This window comes from Lepidochelys kempii, chromosome 15 (assembly GCF_965140265.1).
Source record: "Lepidochelys kempii isolate rLepKem1 chromosome 15, rLepKem1.hap2, whole genome shotgun sequence".
NCBI lineage: Eukaryota > Metazoa > Chordata > Testudines > Cheloniidae > Lepidochelys > Lepidochelys kempii.
Window position 1 is genome coordinate 32,492,118 of NC_133270.1, and position 21,627 is coordinate 32,513,744.

Here is a 21,627-nt window from a genome sequence, read left to right on the forward strand (position 1 = left end):
GAAGCCACAGATCCAGCAGCAGCCAGTGAGTGCTTATTTCAGCTCCACACAGCATCATTATCTGGGGACTGGTGACCCTGGTAAGATTCTGTCTCCAATTTCACTTCAAACGCTGGCTCTAATCAGCGCAGAGATGGGACTGGCTGAGACCTGAGCAAGTTCCAAATACGCAGAAAATGAGCAAAGATTGGGCAGCTGGTGTACAGTGCTATAATTTTCCCAGCTAATTAATGCCATCGTTAAAATTAATGGGAAGCAAACATTTCCAGGAGAAAGTACCGTCGGCAAACAAACAGAAAGCTCTACACTCCAAAGACGTGAGCTCGGTCTGCGCAATCTCCATTTGCCCAGAACAGCACACATCAGAGGGGCTGGCGACACAGGGCAGGGTGAGGTTATCAGAGTGCCTGCCACATGCTCCTTGGGACAGAGCCACACCTTAATCTGACTTACAATTCCCTTCTTGCTCGCTCCACGATCCTGAAAATCTCTGATCCCCTCCTAGAAACATGGTCCACAATGGCCCCAAAACCTAACTACTCAGATGACAACAAAGCCCCGGCCAGCGCTGTATTTCTGGGTGAGCAAGGCAGCCCCACACCCCATTCACTGCCCCTTCTCCTTACCTAGCTGTGCAGAGCTGTTGGGTTTCATGGGGATATGGGCATGCCACTGCCATAGCCCCTTGAAGACCTAGCAGGGCTTTCCCTCCTCTAACTTCTAGGATCTGAGTTTCTAGTAGCTATGCCAGACACCCCCCCGGCCCAAGCTGGATCTAAGATGGAAAGCAAGCCTCGCGTACAATGGCCACCTGCTCACTGACAGGCCACCAAGCGCCCCTCCCTCATGCTCCACGCTGGGCCAGCACCATGATGGGCATCCCTTCCCCACACGCTCCATGCAGACTCATCCAGTCTGACCCTTGTCAAGGCGCAGTGCAAGATCCTCCTCTCAGAGCAAGCATTTCCCAGTCTAACTAAATTAACCGGGGAGGGAAAGGAAGGGTAGAAAGACAAAAAAACAATGTGTATCCTAGAGACGGGAGAAGAGCAGATTCCTCATGCGCACCAGGGACCTGCCATGCAGACTTTGCACCTGGGAAGCACCAGGGACTGCAGTGACAGCTGATGGTGAAATGATGGACACACACGCAGATGCACAGGCTGTGGAATGCTTGTAGCATGGACAAGCTCCTCTGCCACCCTTTTTAAGAGGCCTTATAGAGAGCATTCGGGAGGTTCCTGGCAGGGGCAGCACATCATAGAACATGGCTCCTACTCTGAACAGCTCTGTTCTCAGCTGCGCCCCTGGGGAGCGAGTTCACATTGTTCCACAACAGCATTTCTATCACACTGTGTCACAACAGGAGGCAGAATCCTACACACCAAAGAGAAACCCCTCAAGGAATAAAGCATCTCCCTCCTGTGCTGGCTGTACCCGCATCCTGCTGGGTGAAGGGTCCAGCTCTCACCTGTTGAAGAGGTTATTCCTGCTGACCATTCGCAGGAAGCCGGTTGGATCAGTTACTGAGTTCAATTTATTGTTCATCTCCTCAAACTGTTGGTCCATGATGTCCCCAGCTTCACTCTCTGTCTCGCTGCTGGCACAGGCTCTGAGGAGAGAACAGCAGAGAAAGGTCAGTAAGGCAGAGCACAGCATCAGCTTCATTGTAAATACTGGGGGGGTGAGAGTAGAACCTGGGCCGAGGACAGGAACTCTCTAGCCTAAGGTCTGTTCTCTTCTCCCAAGGAGACCCAGCAACAGGAGGAGAATGACCCACTCCTCTGCCCAGGGGCACTGCTCAGGGCTCTGGCTCATGACTCCTACAGATGGGAATCCTGGAACCAAAATCCCACAGCTTGTAACAGGCACTGGGGGTTGAAGCCACAGCCTGAAACAGGAGCCTCTGCAAAACCGTGACTCACATCAGAGTGTGACTCACATCCTTGGAGTCTTGCTGAGGCCTTCAGACTTTTAGCACTTCTCGCCAGCAGATCTCAAAGTGCATCATAAAGCAGGCCAGTATCTTTAGCCCCACTTTACAGATGGGGAAACTGAGGCAAAGAACAGGGATGGGACTTGTCCCAGGTCACCCAGAAGAGCTAGGAATAGAACCCACGTCTTCGGAGTCCCAATCCAATCCTCTATCCACTAGGACACATTGCCTCATCGAAACTACAAGCAGTGGGGTGTTCAGCCAAATACTGGCAGCTTGTCCACCATGTCTGCCCTGTGCGCAGAGCAATTCAGCCATGACAGCTGGGGCAACTCCTCCCATGGCCTCTTCCTCATGTTTGGGAGGTCAGAGGGAGATGCTCCAATGGAGGATTATGCACAAGTTACCCCTCCCCTCCCACTCTCTTGCCTTCCTCCCCTTGTTTGTAACCTCTCATGCTCCTCCCCGTCCTGGAGGGCTCCCAATAGCAAGCAGAGTGTGACACACCTATAAGCCCAGCCATGCTCCTGGCCCTCAATCGGTAATTAACAACTCACTACCCTGGGCCAGTGACAAGCTGCAACGTGTTCAGCTGGTTCTGTCTGGCGCAGACACCTCTACATGCTCCCCACTGGCCACACAGGCACCAAAGACCTGCCGAGCGTCACACAGCTCTGTGATGTCTGCATGCTGTTGTCAAAATTGGGCCCACCATCACTTCCTTTGGGTTTTTATTCAAAAAGACTTTGGGGTGGAAAATAAGGGCACAGATGGAGGCTGATTCTGGCTGACTGGAAGATGAGAGAAGGGGAAGGAGTAAACTTCACCATCACGGCTGCCATCCTCCACCTCCTTCCTCCTGACCAGACTCAGACGACACGGCCACCTCCACTGGCTAGTAGGATGGGAGACTGTCTCTCTCCTCCATCCCCTGAGTCCTTTTCCTTACCCATCTTATTTCTTCTTTTTCCAATCACTCTCCTTTTTTCTTCTAATACGAGTCTGGCTTAGCTGGCCAAGACTGTACATTTTGCAACACTGCTGTAAGCCTATGGCTAGAAAGAGGTGGCTAAAAGCAATGCCCTAAACAGCCCTATGCTGGTACAAGTTTGCCAGGTCTCGGAGTGGCTGGTAGTAAACCATGTGCTAGGCCTGTGTTTTTCCAAGCAGTGAGGTTGCAAGTGAAAGTCAACACCAGAGACAGAAGCTGCATGGTCTCTTTCCTTTCCTTTCCCTTCTCTTTTGTGTTTGTTTGTGTTGTTTTGTCTTCTCAGGAAACAGGACTGGACTTTAACAGCAGCAGCAATGATGGCAGCTCCAACCCATCTTAACTAACCTCTTCTCTTTTCTGATAAAAGAAGAGTTCTTACCATCTTTGATACCACCTAAACGACTATCCAACAAGGGGGCTTCCTTTTAAAAACTCACTCTAGCTTAAGGGAAAGGGAACAAGGGATGCTAATAAAATGAAAGCCTGACTTTTTAACACTTTACATTTCAAATGTTCGAACTCTTTTTTCTGTCTTTCCTGTGTCTAAAAGTTTAAAAGAACTTTTACTGGTGTTTTCACCATGGTACCAAGCAGACTGAGGTCTCTGGATACCAAACCCCGAACTTTGTTTAGAACTGTTTAATGCTGGACAGTGACTGGGTCACATTAACACCTTTGGCCCATATGTTCTATCTAAATTCATACCACACTGCATGCTGAGTGAAGTGTTGTGGAAACAAGAACCACACACAGTCCCCTGAAACAGAGGGCACTGTGCTGGGAGGCAGGAGGGCTGAGTAGTAGCCCAGCTTCTCCAGAGCGTACTGTATTTCTCTGCATTTCACCTGCCTTGTTATTAACCAAGGCCTCAAACCCGATCTCCAGAGAAGGCAACTATCACTCACCTAGTTCACAGAGTGGTCACTGTGGCTGCACAAGGACACTTAGTAGAGCTGGCAACAGAGCCCAAATCTCGCTTGACCACACTGCCTTTTAGACTGTGCCAAATTCTTCATACTGGATAAACAATGGAGGCAGCAGTAATGTTCCTTACATCTGGCATTTCTTAACTTTCAAGTGTTTGACTTTGTGACCTAAATAATACTTTTTTAACACACATTTTGGTATTTCCTAGGGTGTGGTGTGTTTGTGTGTGTGTGTGTGTGCAGGGCTGTCCCTAGCAATTCTGGGGCCCTACACAGCTCCCCCCGGCCATGGTGGCGTGGCTGAGGCCTGGTCACTGCACTCCCGCTGCCGGAAAGTGCAGCCCGGCTGCAGAGCCCAGGGGAGTGGGGATGGGGCTGGGCCTGCACTCACCAGTAGTGCCAGCCCGGCTGCAGAGCCCAGGGGAGGGGGGGCTAGGGCGGGGTCCCAGGGGAAAAGGCGGATGGGGGGGTGGAGCAGGGGTGGGGGCCTGGGGAAGAGCTGGAGCAGAGGCTGGGGAAGAGCTGGAGCAGGAAATTTGGTGCCCCACGCAGCTGCAAGCTTTGTGTATGGGTAAGGACGGCCCAGAGCGGGGTTTAGGAAAAAGCTAAAAACAAGTTATATTATGTGCAATTGTAACACCCCCTGTACGTATTACATAATTTGCATAGATGTCACACACACAGCTGCCCAAATCTTGGTAGCTATGTGCACACCCTCCAGTGTGGGCCTAGTCACTTGGAACACAGACTGTCTGGTCACTGACAGTGGCCAACAGGATGGTGTTTGAATGCATCTGCCAGCTGGGGCTCTCCCCGGAAATGACACTGGCCATGAAAGAAGCCAGGAGGGAGGCTTTGCTAACCCATTTCACACTCATGGTACTTAGCACAGCTCTGCAAGAAGGACAATCCTGGTCTCTATGCTTATGGCAGTCCCTACCCTCTGCCATATGTGTGTATTTGTGCGGGCACATGTGTTGTGTGTGCAAAGCATAGAAACACCCACATGGAAGGTAATTTAATGGTGCACACACACGCCTATCTGTGCAAATGTGTGCGCATGTCTGTCTGTGGGAATATATGTCTAATCTTGCTTTTCTTCCCCTGCCCCAATTCTCTCTCTCTGTAAAGGTTATATATTAGTGGCTTTAAGGACTAACTACAAACCAAGGAGCAAAGGCACATTGTGAAATCTGCCTGCAGTCACAGACTTAGGGTGCCCTGCTGGGCCCAGTCACAACTGAGCAACACTTAACAGCATCCACATGCCCCAGCACTTAAACAGGAATTAGCTGCAGAATGCCAGCAGGAATGAAAGGTTTCAGAGTAGCAGCCGTGTTAGTCTATATTCGCAAAAAGAAAAGGAGTACTTGTGCACTTTAGAGACTAACAAATTTATTTGAGCATAAGCTTTCATGAGCTACAGCTCACTGCATCGGATGCATTCAGTGGAAAATACAGTGGGGAGATTTATATACACAGAGAACATGAAACAATGGGTGTTACCATACACACTGTAACGAGAGTGATCACTTAAGATGAGCTATTACCAGCAGGAGAGCAGGGCGGGGGGGGGACGACAGGGGGGACGACGGGGACCGGGACCGACCTTTTGTAGTGATAATCAAGGTGGGCCATTTCCAGCAGTTGAGAAGAACGTCTGAGGAACAGTGAGGGGTTGGGGTGGGAAAATAAACATGGGGAAATAGTTTTACTTTGTGTAATGACCCATCCACTCCCAGTCTGTATTCAAGCCTAAGTTAATTGTATCCAGTTTGCAAATTAATTCCAATTCAGCAGTCTCTCTCTGGAGTCTGTTTTTGAAGTTTTTTTTGTTGAAGAATTGTAACTTTTAGGTCTGTAATCGAGTGACCAAAGAGACTGAAGTGTTCTCCGACTGGTTTTTGAATGTTATAATTCTTGACGTCTGATTTATGTCCATTTATTCTTTTACGTAGAGACTGTCCAGTTTGCCCAATGTACATGGCAGAGGGGCATTGCTGGCACATGATGGCATATATCACATTGGTAGATGTGCAGGTGAACGAGCCTCTGATAGTGATGTGATTAGTCCCTATAATGGTGTCCCCTGAATAGCTATGTGGACACAGTTGGCAACGGGCTTTGTTGCAAGGATAAGTTCCTGGGTTAGTGGTTCTGTTGTGTGGTGTGTGCTTGCTGGTGAGTATTTGCTTCAGGTTGGGGGGCTGTCTGTAAGCAAGGACTGGCCTGTCTCCCAAGATCCATGAGAGTGATGGGTCGTCCTTCAGGATAGGTTGTAGATCCTTGGTGATGCGTTGGAGAGGTTTTAGTTGGGGGCTGAAGGTGAAGGCTAGTGGCGTTCTGTTATTTTCTTTGTTGGGCCTGTCCTGTAGTAGGTGACTTCTGGGTACTCTTCTGGTTCTGTCACTCTGTTTCGAGACACCACTGACTTCCTGAGGAAACTACAATCCATCGGTGATCTTCCTGAAAACACCATCCTGGCCACTATGGATGTAGAAGCCCTCTACACCAACATTCCACACAAAGATGGACTACAAGCCGTCAGGAACAGTATCCCAGATAATGTCACGGCAAACCTGGTGGTTGAACTTTGTGACTTTGTCCTCACCCATAACTATTTCACATTTGGGGACAATGTATACTTCAAATCAGCGGCACTGCTATGGGTACCCGCATGGCCCCACAGTATGCCAACATTTTTATGGCTGACTTAGAACAACGCTTCCTCAGCTCTAGTCCCCTAATACCCCTACTCTACTTGCGCTACATTGATGACATCTTCATCATCTGGACCCATGGAAAAGAAGCCCTTGAGGAATTCCACTATGATTTCAACAATTTCCATCCCGCCATCAACCTCAGCCTGGACCAGTCCACACAAGAGATCCACTTCCGGGACACTATGGTGCTAATAAGCGATGGCCACATAAACACCACCCTATACCGGAAACCTACTGACCGCTATTCCTACCTACATGCCTCCAGCTTTCATCCAGACCACACCACACGATCCATTGTCTACAGCCAAGTTCTACGATACAACCGCATTTGCTTCAACCCCTCAGACAGAGACAAACACCTACAAGATCTCTATCAAGCATTCTTACAACTACAATACCCACCTGCTGAAGTGAAGAAACAGATTGACAGAGCCAGAAGAGTACCCAGAAGTCACCTACTACAGGACAGGCCCAACAAAGAAAATAACAGAACGCCACTAGCCTTCACCTTCAGCCCCCAACTAAAACCTCTCCAACGCATCATCAAGGATCTACAACCTATCCTGAAGGACGACCCATCACTCTCACGGATCTTGGGAGACAGGCCAGTCCTTGCTTACAGACAGCCCCCCAACCTGAAGCAAATACTCACCAGCAAGCACACACCACACAACAGAACCACTAACCCAGGAACTTATCCTTGCAACAAAGCCCGTTGCCAACTGTGTCCACATAGCTATTCAGGGGACACCACCATAGGGACTAATCACATCACTATCAGAGGCTCGTTCACCTGCACATCTACCAGTGTGATATATGCCATCATGTGCCAGCAATGCCCCTCTGCCATGTACATTGGGCAAACTGGACAGTCTCTACGTAAAAGAATAAATGGACATAAATCAGACGTCAAGAACTATAACAATCAAAAACTAGTCGGAGAACACTTCAGTCTCTTTGGTCACTCGATTACAGTCCTAAAAGTTGCAATTCTTCAACAAAAAAACTTCAAAAACAGACTCCAGAGAGAGACTGCTGAATTGGAATTAATTTGCAAACTGGATACAATTAACTTAGGCTTGAATACAGACTGGGAGTGGATGGGTCATTACACAAAGTAAAACTATTTCCCCATGTTTATTTTCCCACCCCAACCCCCCACTGTTCCTCAGACGTTCTTCTCAACTGCTGGAAATGGCCCACCTTGATTATCACTACAAAAGTTTCCCCCACCGCCCCCGCTCTCCTGCTGGTAATAGCTCATCTTAAGTGATCACTCTTGTTATAGCATGTATGGTAACACCCATTGTTTCATGTTCTCTGTGTATATAAATCTCCCCAGTGTATTTTCCACTGAATGCATCTGATGAAGTGAGCTGTAGCTCACAAAAGTTTATGCTCAAATAAATTTGTTAGTCTCTAAGGTGCCACAAGTTCTCCTTTTCTTTTAGCAGGAATGAAGAGTGCAGGAATCTCTTCTCTCTGCACACATCTCTGCTGCCTGGAGTTGTGTTCTCATCACTGAGCATGACAACTCTGGCTTTTGCTTTCAAGATGGCCATTGCAAAGGGATTTATTTCATACTCATTTTGCTGTGGTTTCTGTACATTGGCAGCAGAGAATGCATACGAAGTCTCAAAGAGGCTAAATGCTCAATAACTGACTGCTCTGAGGAGACCAGTTATTCATCTATCTGCAGAGCAGCTGGAAGCGGCTCAGAAGGGCTGACATTAGAAAAATATTTACTGTGGCCAATAAACATGTAGAGCCAGGGCTGTAAGCCTCTGTACACTTCTGCATCTCACTCCTGCTTCACTTCCTGTGTCTTCCCCACCAATTAGACTCCTTCATCAAGGAGCTACATGTCCCTGAAGTACTCACACTTCAGACACTGTTTTTGCAAAAACAAACCTCCTTATTCCAGAAGTGAGTGGTGTGTTTGCAGCCTACTCCCAGCTGCAGAAATAGGTGGCACTGCAGGCTCCCTAATTACTCTCCATAAAGGTTTACTTGTAAGCAAAAGGGTGTGTCACGTGCTCTCCACCCCAGCCTGCGAAACGGCACTTGTGCTGTTTCCAGTTCACCATTTCACTTCTGTACATCGCAGCAGTGAAATGATTCCTGCATGTTTGTAGTTTTGGAAAACTGTTTTGGGTTCCACACGAGAGAAGATGCTGCACAAGCACAGGAGAGTCTGATATTATCAGGCTGATATTGCAATGACTGATTTGACATCACAAAATGGGGAATAGATGGCCAGCCCTCTGTGGAGATAGAGGTGGTTAGGGACTATTTAGAAAAGCTGGACGTGCACAAGTCCATGGGGCCGGACGAGTTGCATCCGAGAGTGCTGAAGGAATTGGCGGCTGTGATTGCAGAGCCATTGGCCATTATCTTTGAAAACTCGTGGCGAACCAGGGAAGTCCCGGATGACTGGAAAAAGGCTAATGTAGTGACAATCTTTAAAAAAGGGAAGGAGGAGGATCCTGGGAACTACAGGCCAGTCAGTCTCACCTCAGTCCCTGGGAAAATCATGGAGCAGGTCCTCAAAGAATCAATCCTGATGCACTTGCATGAGAAGAAAGTGATCAGGAACAGTCAGCATGGATTCACCAAGGGAAGGTCATGCCTGACTAATCTAATCGCCTTTTATGATGAGATTACTGGTTCTGTGGACGAAGGGAAAGCAGTGGATGTATTGTTTCTTGACTTTAGCAAAGCTTTTGACACGGTCTCCCACAGTATTCTTGTCAGCAAGTTAAGGAAGTATGGGCTGGAGGAATGCACTATAAGGTGGGTAGAAAGCTGGCTAGATTGTCGGGCTCAACGGGTAGTGATCAATGGCTCCATGTCTAGTTGGCAGCCGGTGTCAAGTGGAGTGCCCCAAGGGTCGGTCCTGGGGCCGGTTTTGTTCAATATCTTCATAAATGATCTGGAGGATGGTGTGGATTGCACTCTTAGCAAATTTGCGGATGATACTAAACTGGGAGGAGTGGTAGATACGCTGGAGGGGAGGGATAGGATACAGAAGGACCTAGACAAATTGGAGGATTGGGCCAAAAGAAATCTGATGAGGTTCAATAAGGATAAGTGCAGGGTCCTGCACTTAGGATGGAAGAATCCAATGCACCGCTACAGACTAGGGACCGAATGGCTAGGCATCAGTTCTGCGGAAAAGGACCTAGGGGTGACAGTGGACGAGAAGCTGGATATGAGTCAGCAGTGTGCCCTTGTTGCCAAGAAGGCCAAAGGCATTTTGGGATGTATAAGTAGGGGCATAGCGAGCAGATCGAGGGACGTGATTGTTCCCCTCTATTCGACATTGGTGAGGCCTCATCTGGAGTACTGTGTCCAGTTTTGGGCCCCACACTACAAGAAGGATGTGGATAAATTGGAGAGAGTCCAGCGAAGGGCAACAAAAATGATTAGGGGTCTAGAACACATGACTTATGAGGAGAGGCTGAGGGAGCTGGGATTGTTTAGCCTGCAGAAGAGAAGAATGAGGGGGGATTTGATAGCTGCTTTCAACTACCTGAAAGGGGGTTCCAAAGAGGATGGCTCTAGACTGTTCTCAATGGTAGCAGATGACAGAACGAGGAGTAATGGTCTCAAGTTGCAGTGGGGGAGGTTTAGATTGGATATTAGGAAAAACTTTTTCACTAAGAGGGTGGTGAAACACTGGAATGCGTTACCTAGGGAGGTGGTAGAATCTCCTTCCTTAGAGGTTTTTAAGGTCAGGCTTGACAAAGCCCTGGCTGGGATGATTTAACTGGGAATTGGTCCTGCTTCGAGCGGGGGGTTGGACTAGATGACCTTCAGGGGTCCCTTACAACCCTGATATTCTATGATTCTATGACTGTGTGGTCAGATGTGTTCCAAGGAACGAGAAGTGGGAGTCCAGAACCAGGGGGCTCTCAGCCAGTGGACAGGGAAAGACTGGAGGGTGTGAGCCTGGCACAACAGCATTTCAGCAGCTTCACCCCACTCCTTAAATGCAGCCGCAGCTCTGGTTTGCTCCAAAGACCATCCGCCCTGCCACACTTCACTCTCGTGGTCACCATGCTGTCTTTTGTCACTGAAAGTCACTTCATAAAACAACAAAGGGAAATTAATCTCACACCACGGACAGAAAAGATTTTAGGGCAAATTTTCAAAATAAAGAGCACACAAATCTGGTTAACACACAACAGGATTTACAATGTGTGTGCGCCGCCACTGGCAACTGGAATCTCTCAGCATCTCTGCACTAGACAGAGGTTGTCTTGTAAATATACTTCCTGGTCAATGTTCTTTCCACCAATGAAATTCTATTCTAAGTCTGGACCGAAGCCAAAGAAACCCCTGAAGAATAGGGTGACCAGATGTCCCGATTTTATAGGGACAGTCCTGATAATCGGGGCTTTGTCTTATATAGGCTCCTATTACACCCCCGTGCCAATTTTTCACACTTGCTATCTGGTTACCCTACTGAAGAATGAAAAAGAGCTGACTGAACATCAGCACACAACTGATGGAGCTCGTTTCCCAACAGCCTCCCCTTCCTTGGGTTTTATTTCCGAGCTGCAGATTGTGCGATATGAACACCTCTGTCTCCCAGAAAGGGGGGCAGAGCTTCTGGGAGAAGATAGAAACCTGAATTCATCTGCCCAGCACAGCAGGCCCTGTGCATCCTTGGGAATAATCTGTCCAAACAGAACACAAGCAAATTTCAAAGTCCTTTCAACTGGATTTTTTGCTGTGAGGATCTTATTGAATGCAGAAACGATCCTCTAAGGGAAAGGTGGGCAAATTACGGCCCGTGGGCCACATCTGGCCCGCAGGACTGTCCTGCCTGGCCGGGGGGGCTAGCCCCCAGCCCCTCCCCCACTATTCCCTCTCCCCTGCCACTGCACAGGCATCGCGGCTTGCACCTGCCCCCCTCCCAGGCTTCCGCATAAGCCTGTTCTGCCGCTTGAGCAGCATGGTGAGGGCGCGGGGGGGCTGGATAAGGGGCAGGAGGTCCCAGGGGGGCAGTCAGGGGATAGGGGGCGGTTGGATGGCGCGGAGGTTCGGGGGGAGGGCAGTCAGGAGACAGGGAGCAGGGGGAGTTGGATGGGGGTGGGGTCCCGGGAGAGGGCGGTCAGGGGACAAGGAGTGGGGGAGGTTTGTATGGGTTGGGGGTCCTGGGGGGCCTGTCAGGGAGCAGGGGTGTGGATAGGGGTCAGGGCAGTCAGGGGATAGGGAGCAGGGGGGGGTTGGATGGGGGGCATCCTGGGGGGGGGGGGGTTAGGGGCGGGAGGTCCCAGGAGGGGGCGGTCAGGGGACAAGGAGCAGGGGGAGTTGGATGGGTCAGGGGTCCTGAGGGGGGCAGTCAGGGGCGGGTAGTGGGAAGGGGCGGATAGGGGGCGGGGGCCAGGCTGTTTGCAGAGGGACAGCCTTCCCTACACAGCCCTCCATACTGTTTCCAAACCCCGATGAGGCCCTTGGGCCAAAAAGTTTGCCCACCCCTGCTCTAACGCCACAGGATTAAGGCACTTTATTCATAGAAATGCAGCTCCTTGATTAACACACTGTGACGGTGTTTGAAGAATTATAGACACCGACAGAAGGACGTTCGGGAATCCCTTCCCAGAACAGGCCACCAGGCACTGTGCTCTGCCTTTAAACAAAACAAAAGGAAACATGGCCAAGGCATGAACTGGGGAGTCAAAGTCAAATAGCAGTCTTCGGGTTTGTGCTAAACCTGTGCTGTGTTTCACATTTAACCCTCTCTGCTCTTTGCTGGCAGGAAGAGAGTAACTCCCAGAGAGCAGTAGGTCCGGGAGAGCAGTTGCTCTAATCTCTTTTGGGGGCCTGGCACTCTCAGGTCTGGTGACAAGCAAAGGAGAGCCCCACAGGGTACAAGCTGGGAAGTGGTTTCAAAGTGGTGTATGAAGTTCCACATAAAGCCACCAAGTGAAAAGAATCTGTCCATGTAATTCCCTGCAGCAAATCACACTAAGCCAGCTCTGAGACCTCAGGGACAGACCAGGAGCTTCAGCCCTAGCCATTTGCTGCCCTCTCAATCCTGTAAGCCATTTAGCGACAAAGCTGCATGCCACATTAGGAACACACCACGAGCTCACGCTTCCCTCCATGCCCCCAAATCCTGATAACCTTGTTTCCAAAGGACACTCCATCCCAACCAGTGAATCCGTGACTGCAACGCAGGCCCCCAGCAGCTGCCAAGGGAACTTTCTTCTGCCTCTAGCTCCTAGGCAAAGCCATTTTCCTTTTCAGTCATCATCAGATGCTCCCGAACTTGTCATGACCTGAGCCAGGGAGGATTCTTTCTTCAAGCTCATGGCTTAGGTAAACCACTTGCCATTATCGAGTGTGGCCCTGAGAGAGTGCTGAATGACAGCCTGGCTGCAGGAACGGCATAGCATGGGGAGAAGCCCCTCCCTGCCCTCCAATGCACGCAGACCCCATGGGCTCTGATGTTAGGGTGGGTTCTTTAAGCCCAACCTACAAAGAGAAAAATAGCGAGAAAAACAGAAAGAAGCTCTGACAAGTCCAGCGTAAAAGTATAATAAGGGCGGCCAAGAAAGAATTCGAAAAACAATCTAGCGAAGGACACAAATACTAACAGCAAAAAAAATGTTAAGTCAGGTCCTGAAGGGGTCCATCCTGGGACCAGGATTATCCATTTATGACTCGGATAATGGAGTGGAGAGTATGTTTATAAAACTTGCGGGTAACACCATGCTGGGAGGGGTTGCAAGCACTTTGGAAGACAGGATTAGAATTCAAAACAACCTTGACAAATTGGAGAATTGATCTGAATTCAGCAAAATGAAATTCAATAAATGGGGAATAACTGGCTAGGTGGTGGTACTGTTGAAAGGATCTGGGGTTATAGTGGTTCACAAACTGAATATAAGTCAACAATGTGATGTGGCTGTGAAAAAGGCTAATACCATTCTGGGGTGTATTAACAGGACTGTCATACATAAGTCATGGGAGCTAACTGTCCAGCTTTACTTGGCACTGGTGAGGCCTCAGCTGGAGTACTGTGTCCAATTCTGAGTGCCACACTTTAGGGAAGACATGGAGAAACTGAAGAGTGTCCAGAAGAGAGCAACAAAAATGATAAAAGGTTTAGAAACCCTGACCTGTGAGGAAAGGTTAAAAAAACTGGGCATGTTTAGTGCTGAGAAGAGAACACTCTTCAAATATGTTAAAGGCTGTTATAAAGAGGATGGTGATCAATTGTTCTCCATGTGCACTGAAGGCAGCACAAGAAGTAATGGGCTTTCTCTGCAGCAAATGAGACTTAGGTTAGATGTTAGGAAAAACTTTCTAACTATAAGGGTAGTTAAGCTCTGGACTAGGTTTCCAAGGGAGGTTGTGGAATCTCCATCACTGATAGTTTTTAAAAACAAGTTGGACAAACACCTGCCTGGGGTGGTCTAGCTTTATTTGGTCCTGCCACAGAGCAGGGAGCTGGACTTCATGATTTCTTAAGGTCCCTTCCAGACCTACATTTCTCTGATTCTACTCAAGACAGTTAAGTCCAAAGCAGACTGCAAAGAGTCACAAAGGAATCTCACAAAACTGGATTGACTGGGCAACAAAATGGCAGATAAAATTCAATATTGACAAATGCAAAGTAATCCACATTTGAAAAAAGAATCCCAACTATACATACAAAATTATGGGATCTGAATTAGCTGTTACCACTCAAGAAGGAAAACTTGGAGTCATTGTGGATAGTTCTCTGAAAACATCTGCTCAATGAGCAGTGGAGTCAAAAAAGCTGATAGAAAGTTAGGAAATGTCAGGAAAGGGAAAGATAAAACAAAAATATTCTAATGCCGCTATGTAAATCCATAGTATGCCCACACCTTGAATATTGTGTGCAGTTCTCATTGCCCCATATTTATATTGCTACAATATATTAAAATTGGAAAAGGTGCAGAGAAAGGCAACAAAAACGATTGGGAGTATAGGACAGCTTCTGTACAAGGAAAGATTAAAAAGACTGGGACTGTTCAGTTTAGAAAAGAGATGACGAAGAGGAGATAAAATAACCTAAATCTGTATGAAATCACCAACATGTGGAGAAAGTGAATAGGGAAGTATTATTTAACACTTCTGTGACACAGGGTCAGAAAGGCTAATTGACCCATATTCCATCTTTTTAGTAGATAATATTTGTGTTTTTGTATGTGTACATATATATTGTTAGAGGTTAACAATGTAACCAAACCTGTCTATCCCTGTATTCTGTTAATTCAGAGATCAAAAGGAGATATTAACATTTAAATGAACTGTGAATGTAGTAAAAAGAAAAGGAGGACTTGTGGCACCTTAGAGACTAACCAATTTATTAGAGCATAAGCTTTCGTGAGCTACAGCTCACTTCCTCAGATGCATATCAGATGAATGTAGTAATATCACTGTCGTAATTTCTCTTTGAAGTATAAAGCAAATCACCTGCAAATGGTGGGAGATTTATGTTAATACATGTAGCTAATTACCGGTGATGTTTAGGAAATAGGAGGTTACTTTAAAGACACTATTGTTCAGCCAAGCACTGCATGTGGTCAAGAGGCTGCCCGAACAAAGTATAAAGGGCTTTTGGGACCTGATCCTTTCATCTCAAATCTGCTTATGTTTCATCAGGGGAAGTTTGAGCCACAAGATTGAGATCTCCAGTTTCATTCTAGGTCACCCTGATATTGAACACTGGATTGAACGAACCAGTGGACTAATTCTGAAAGAACTCTATGCAACTCTAAAGCTCATCATCTCCACTATGAGAGTGACCTAATAACTCTATACATGTCTGTACATATAATAATCCTTTAACCAATCATCACTCTCTTTTTTTTTTAAATAAATTTTAGTTAATAAGAATTGGTTATAAGCGTGTTTTTGGGTAAGATCTAAAATATTCATTGACCTGGGGAGGTATTGTTTCCTTTGGGATTGGTAGAACTTTTATATGATGAACAAGATTTTCAATAATCCTCATCATATTTGACTTGGCTGTCAGGGTGGGAGCCCAAAGGCTGGGTTGCTTTAAGGGAGCTGTGTTTTTGGCTTCTGGGTAATCAATAAGGTATTATAGAAGCTGTTTTGTTGGTAGCTTGATGGAGCTAAGTATTAAAATAATCACCAGTTTTGGGGATTGCCTGCCCCATTCTTTACAGTTTGCCCTAATTGAGCAATCTCAGCGTGGCCCCCCTGTGACCTCAGTCACAACTTCACATAACACAACAACTAAGGGTCAATCAATAAAATGAATAGGCAGCAGATTTAAAAAAAACAAAAGGAAGTACTTCTACACACAACATATAGTCAGCCTGTGGAACTCATTGCCAATGGGATGCTGAGAAGGCCAAAAGCGTAAGCGAGCTCAAAAAAGAATAAAGTAAGTTCATGGAGGATAGGTCCATCAATGGCTATTCGCCAAGATGGTCAGGGACACAACCCCATGCTCCGAGATGTCCCTGAACCTCCAACTGCCAGAAGCATCTGGCACTGGTCACCATCAGACAGAGGACACTGGGCTAGATGAACCATGAGTCTGATTCAGTATGACCATTCTTATATGTTGTTATGGGAACTGATGGTGGATGGAATTGTGAGTGATCCAGTGAATCTGTTGTGCAAACAGAGGTCAGAGCATAATGGACATTTGCATCAGAGATGACAGGGTCTCTGCATTCCTAGAGGGTGGGGTTCAGCTGCCTAAACCTTGGTGAATTTGTAACCCCATTGGTAAAAGGAGACATGGGGACAGATTTAAGGAGCTCACTTTCTATTCTGTTTCTCTTGCCCTATTTGTTACTACCCACTGTCCGGAAAGGATGGTTCTAATTCTTATAGAAAAGATCAAGTGCCAACATGTACGTACAGGGCATGTTGGAAGCAGCATCCACATGCAGGATACAATCCCCAAAGCCCAGAAAATGTCAGCTGGGGATGGAGGGAACTGATTTTAGACACTGACTTAAAAAAGGAATCACACAGCCCAGTCTCCAAGCATGGCTTGGACAATGTAACCCTAAGGGTCTGTCTGCAACCAACAGGAGCAAAAGAACTCCAGGCTATATTGTCTATAAAATCTCCACAGCTCCGGAACCCGCCACACCACGGAGGACAATCCAGGAAGTTTTTGGAAAGCGTAGGGGACAATTTCCTGGTGCAAGTGCTAGAGGAGCCAACTAGGGGGGGCGCTTTTCTTGACCTGCTGCTCACAAACCGGGTAGAATTAGTGGGGGAAGCAAAAGTGGATGGGAATCTGGGAGGCAGTGACCATGAGTTGGTTGAGTTCAGGATCCTGACGCAGGGAAGAAAGGTAAGCAGCAGGATACGGACCCTGGACTTCAGGAAAGCAGACTTCGACTCCCTCAGGGAACGGATGGCCAGGATCCCCTGGGGGACTAACTTGAAGGGGAAAGGAGTCCAGGAGAGCTGGCTGTATTTCAAGGAATCCCTGTTGAGGTTACAGGGACAAACCATCCCGATGAGTCGAAAGAATAGTAAATATGGCAGGCGACCAGCTTGGCTTAATGGTGAAATCCTAGCGGATCTTAAACATAAAAAAGAAGCTTACAAGAAGTGGAAGGTTGGACATATGACCAGGGAAGAGTATAAAAATATTGCTCGGGCATGTAGGAATGTTCTCAGGAGGGCCAAATCGCACCTGGAGCTGCAGCTAGCCAGAGATGTCAAGAGTAACAAGAAGGGTTTCTTCAGGTATGTTGGCAACAAGAAGAAAGCCAAGGAATGTGTGGGCCCCTTACTGAATGAGGGAGGCAACCTAGTGACAGAGGATGTGGAAAAAGCTAATGTACTCAATGCTTTTTTTGCCTCTGTTTTCACTAACAAGGTCAGCTCCCAGACTGCTGCGCTGGGCATCACAAAATTCGGAAGAGATGGCCAGCCCTCTGTGGAGATAGAGGCGGTTAGGGACTATTTAGAAAAGCTGGACGTGCACAAGTCCATGGGGCCGGACGAGTTGCATCCGAGAGTGCTGAAGGAATTGGCGGCTGTGATTGCAGAGCCACTGGCCATTATCTTTGAAAACTCGTGGCGAACCGGGGAAGTCCCGGATGACTGGAAAAAGGCTAATGTAGTGCCAATCTTTAAAAAAGGGAAGAAGGAAGATCCTGGGAACTACAGGCCAGTCAGTCTCACCTCAGTCCCTGGAAAAATCATGGAGCAGGTCCTCAAAGAATCAATCCTGAAGCACTTGCATGAGAGGAAAGTGATCAGGAACAGCCAGCATGGATTCACCAAGGGAAGGTCATGCCTGACTAATCTAATCGCCTTTTATGATGAGATTACTGGTTGTGTGGATGAAGGGAAAGCAGTGGATGTATTGTTTCTTGACTTTAGCAAAGCTTTTGACACGGTCTCCCATAGTATTCTTGTCAGCAAGTTAAGGAAGTATGGGCTGGATGAATGCACTATAAGGTGGGTAGAAAGCTGGCTAGATTGTCGGGCTCAACGGGTAGTGATCAATGGCTCCATGTCTAGTTGGCAGCCGGTATCAAGTGGAGTGCCCCAAGGGTCGGTCCTGGGGCCGGTTTTATTCAATATCTTCATAAATGATCTGGAGGATGGTGTGGATTGCACTCTCAGCAAATTTGCGGATGATACTAAACTGGGAGGAGTGGTAGATACGCTGGAGGGGAGGGATAGGATACAGAAGGACCTAGACCAATTGGAAGATTGGGCCAAAAGGAATCTGATGAGGTTCAATAAGGATAAGTGCAGGGTCCTGCACTTAGGACGGAAGAACCCAATGCACAGCTACAGACTAGGGACCGAATGGCTAGGCAGCAGTTCTGCGGAAAAGGACCTAGGGGTGACAGTGGACGAGAAGCTGGATATGAGTCAGCAGTGTGCCCTTGTTGCCAAGAAGGCCAATGGCATTTTGGGATGTATAAGTAGGGGCATAGCGAGCAGATCGAGGGACGTGATCGTTCCCCTCTATTCGACATTGGTGAGGCCTCATCTGGAGTACTGTGTCCAGTTTTGGGCCCCACACTTCAAGAAGGATGTGGATAAATTGGAGAGAGTCCAGCGAAGGGCAACGAAAATGATTAGGGGACTGGAACACATGAGTTATGAGGAGAGGCTGAGGGAGCTGGGATTGTTTAGCCTGCAGAAGAGAAGAATGAGGGGGGATTTGATAGCTGCTTTCAACTACCTGAAAGGGGGTTCCAAAGAGGATGGCTCTAGACTGTTCTCAATGGTAGCAGATGACAGAACGAGGAGTAATGGTCTCAAGTTGCAGTGGGGGAGGTTTAGATTGGATATTAGGAAAAACTTTTTCACTAAGAGGGTGGTGAAACACTGGAATGCGTTACCTAGGGAGGTGGTAGAATCTCCTTCCTTAGAGGTTTCTAAGGTCAGGCTTGACAAAGCCCTGGCTGGGATGATTTAACTGGGAATTGGTCCTGCTTTGAGCAGGGGGTTGGACTAGATGACCTTCTGGGGTCCCTTCCAACCCTGATATTCTATGATTCTATGATGAGAACAGAGTTGGTGCCTCCATTTCTTGTAAGGTGCTGGTTGGGTTGGCATTAATCTAGTGATTATTTATTATTATTTGGATATCACTGATACCGTGGTTCAAGCTTGTCTGGGCTTTAGTGGGAAGGATGCCGCCTCCACTCTTACATCTTGTCCCCTAGAGATATTTGAGCTCAGGAATACTCCCATCACTTCTGCCAGGAGCCCTTTTTAAAAAAATTGCTCACATGCCATTTGTTTCTGACAGCTGCAGCCTTCAGTGAAATGAATAACCTAATGGCGCAGCTGTGAAGAGCTCTGGATTCCCTTCAGGGAGCCATCCCTAGGTTCCTGGAAGGTCACACCCCCTCAGCAGAATGAATTCCACTTTTATTCAAATGAGGGATAATTAAGAATTCAATAATTGCGGATTTGGGAATGTCGGGGACAGAGTCAATTGCTCGCTATATAGTTTACCTTTTACTCTTCCCCATGGCAGTGCCTGTCGCTCATGTACATACACTTATAGCTACTTAAAAGACACCACATTAGTTTAAAGCACTGAACATTCATAATCCCACAACACCCCAGTAAGGAAGGTGGGTGAATACTATCCTCATTTTAGAGATGGGGAAGCTCAGAAAGAGAAAGGGGAAGTGACTTGCCCAAGGCCACATGGTGAGTTCAGTGGCAGAGACAGGATCAGAACTCAGGACCTCCCTGAATCCCAGTCCTGTGTTCCTTCCTCTATATCATACTGGCTTCCACCATCAGACAACTACGGGGCAAGCATGTGAACATGTGTCTGTGCACACACCACGACATGTTGCATTCACAGCCAGTATCCCAGGAAAGCATACATGATATGTACCCACAAGACACACCTGGATTTCTGCCTCATGTAGACCTGCTTCTCCTAAATGTGAACACTCAAATCTCAATATCTGGGATGCTGCAAAGGAATTTTCCAGGCTATTACTTTAGTTTCATACAAAACATTTCACAGCTGGGAATTTCTGTAACCAGGTTTTTACTCATTTTTCTTTTCTTTATAATTGTCCAGCAATATCCCAGAGCCAAACCTCTAACATTTTCTTGTATTTTGTTCCTTTTCTTCTAACCCAGCTACGTTCTGCGCATGAATGAAGTTACAGGAAGTGGCTGCATAAGTAGCAAGGATGAGAGATTCATGGTGCTGCCGGCGCACCCTACAGGCACACAAACCCTCCACACAGCACTGAGCCTGAGCCCCCAGTTCTTTCTCCTTTTCCCACACGGATCACACTGACATCACCAGTCCCGCACCCCCGGAACACTGGGCAGCAAAGCAGAGAGCGGCAAATATCAGTTTTCTCCGAGATACATGCAGTCCATCTCCAGCTAACTGCTCCTGCCGCTATTTTCGACGTCTCCGTCTCAAGGAATATTTCCAAAATACCTCTGAACAACATACTAATCCACAGAGGTCTCCCTGCCAACACTACAGAAAGAGGGATTCTAGATGGACTCCTCCTGAAGGTCGAAACAGCAGACTGGACTTCTACATAGAGTGCTTCCGCCGACGTGCACGGGCTGAAATTGTGGAAAAGCAGCATCACTTGCCCCATAACCTCAGCCATGCGGAACGCAATGCCATCCACAGCCTCAGAAACAACTCTGACATCATAATCAAAAAGGCTGACAAAGGAGGTGCTGTTGTCATCATGAATAGGTCGGAATATGAACAAGAGGCTGCTCGGCAGCTCTCCAACACGAGTTTCTACAAGCCATTACCCTATGATCCCACTGAGAGTTACCAAAAGCAACTACAGCATTTGCTCAAGAAACTTCCTGAAAAAGCACAAGATCAAATCCGCACAGACACACCCCTGGAACCCCGACCTGGGATATTCTATCTACTACCCAAGATCCATAAACCTGGAAATCCTGGGCGCCCCATCATCTCAGGCATTGGCACCCTGACAGCAGGATTGTCTGGCTATGTAGACTCCCTCCTCAGGCCCTACGCTACCAGCACTCCCAGCTACCTTCGAGACACCACTGACTTCCTGAGGAAACTTCAATCCATCGGTGATCTTCCTGATAACACCATCCTGGCTACTATGGATGTAGAAGCCCTCTACACCAACATTCCACACAAAGATGGACTACAAGCCGTCAAGAACACTATCCCCGATAATGTCACGGCTAACCTGGTGGCTGAACTTTGTGACTTTGTCCTTACCCATAACTATTTCACATTTGGGGACAATGTATACCTTCAGATCAGCGGCACTGCTATGGGTACCCGCATGGCCCCACAGTATGCCAACATTTTTATGGCTGATTTAGAACAACGCTTCCTCAGCTCTCGTCCCCTAAAGCCCCTACTCTACTTGCGCTATATTGATGACATCTTCATCATCTGGACCCATGGAAAAGAAGCCCTTGAGGAATTCCACCATGATTTCAACAATTTCCATCCCACCACCAACCTCAGCCTGGTCCAGTCCACACAAGAGATCCACTTCCTGGACATTACAGTGCTAATAAACAATGGCCACATAAACACCACCCTAT

The 21,627-nt window shown here is 47.6% G+C and overlaps 1 protein-coding gene across 2 annotated transcripts in view; it reads right to left on the bottom strand.

Moving 5' to 3' along the window:
• Positions 1–21,627, bottom strand: part of TTC28 (tetratricopeptide repeat domain 28) — a 510,505-nt gene that overhangs the window by 44,971 nt on the left and 443,907 nt on the right. For both annotated transcript variants that reach the window (XM_073313673.1, XM_073313672.1), the window contains exon 13: positions 1,472–1,612. In XM_073313673.1, the coding sequence (XP_073169774.1) occupies positions 1,472–1,612 (141 nt within the window). The remainder of the gene's footprint in view (positions 1–1,471; positions 1,613–21,627) is intronic.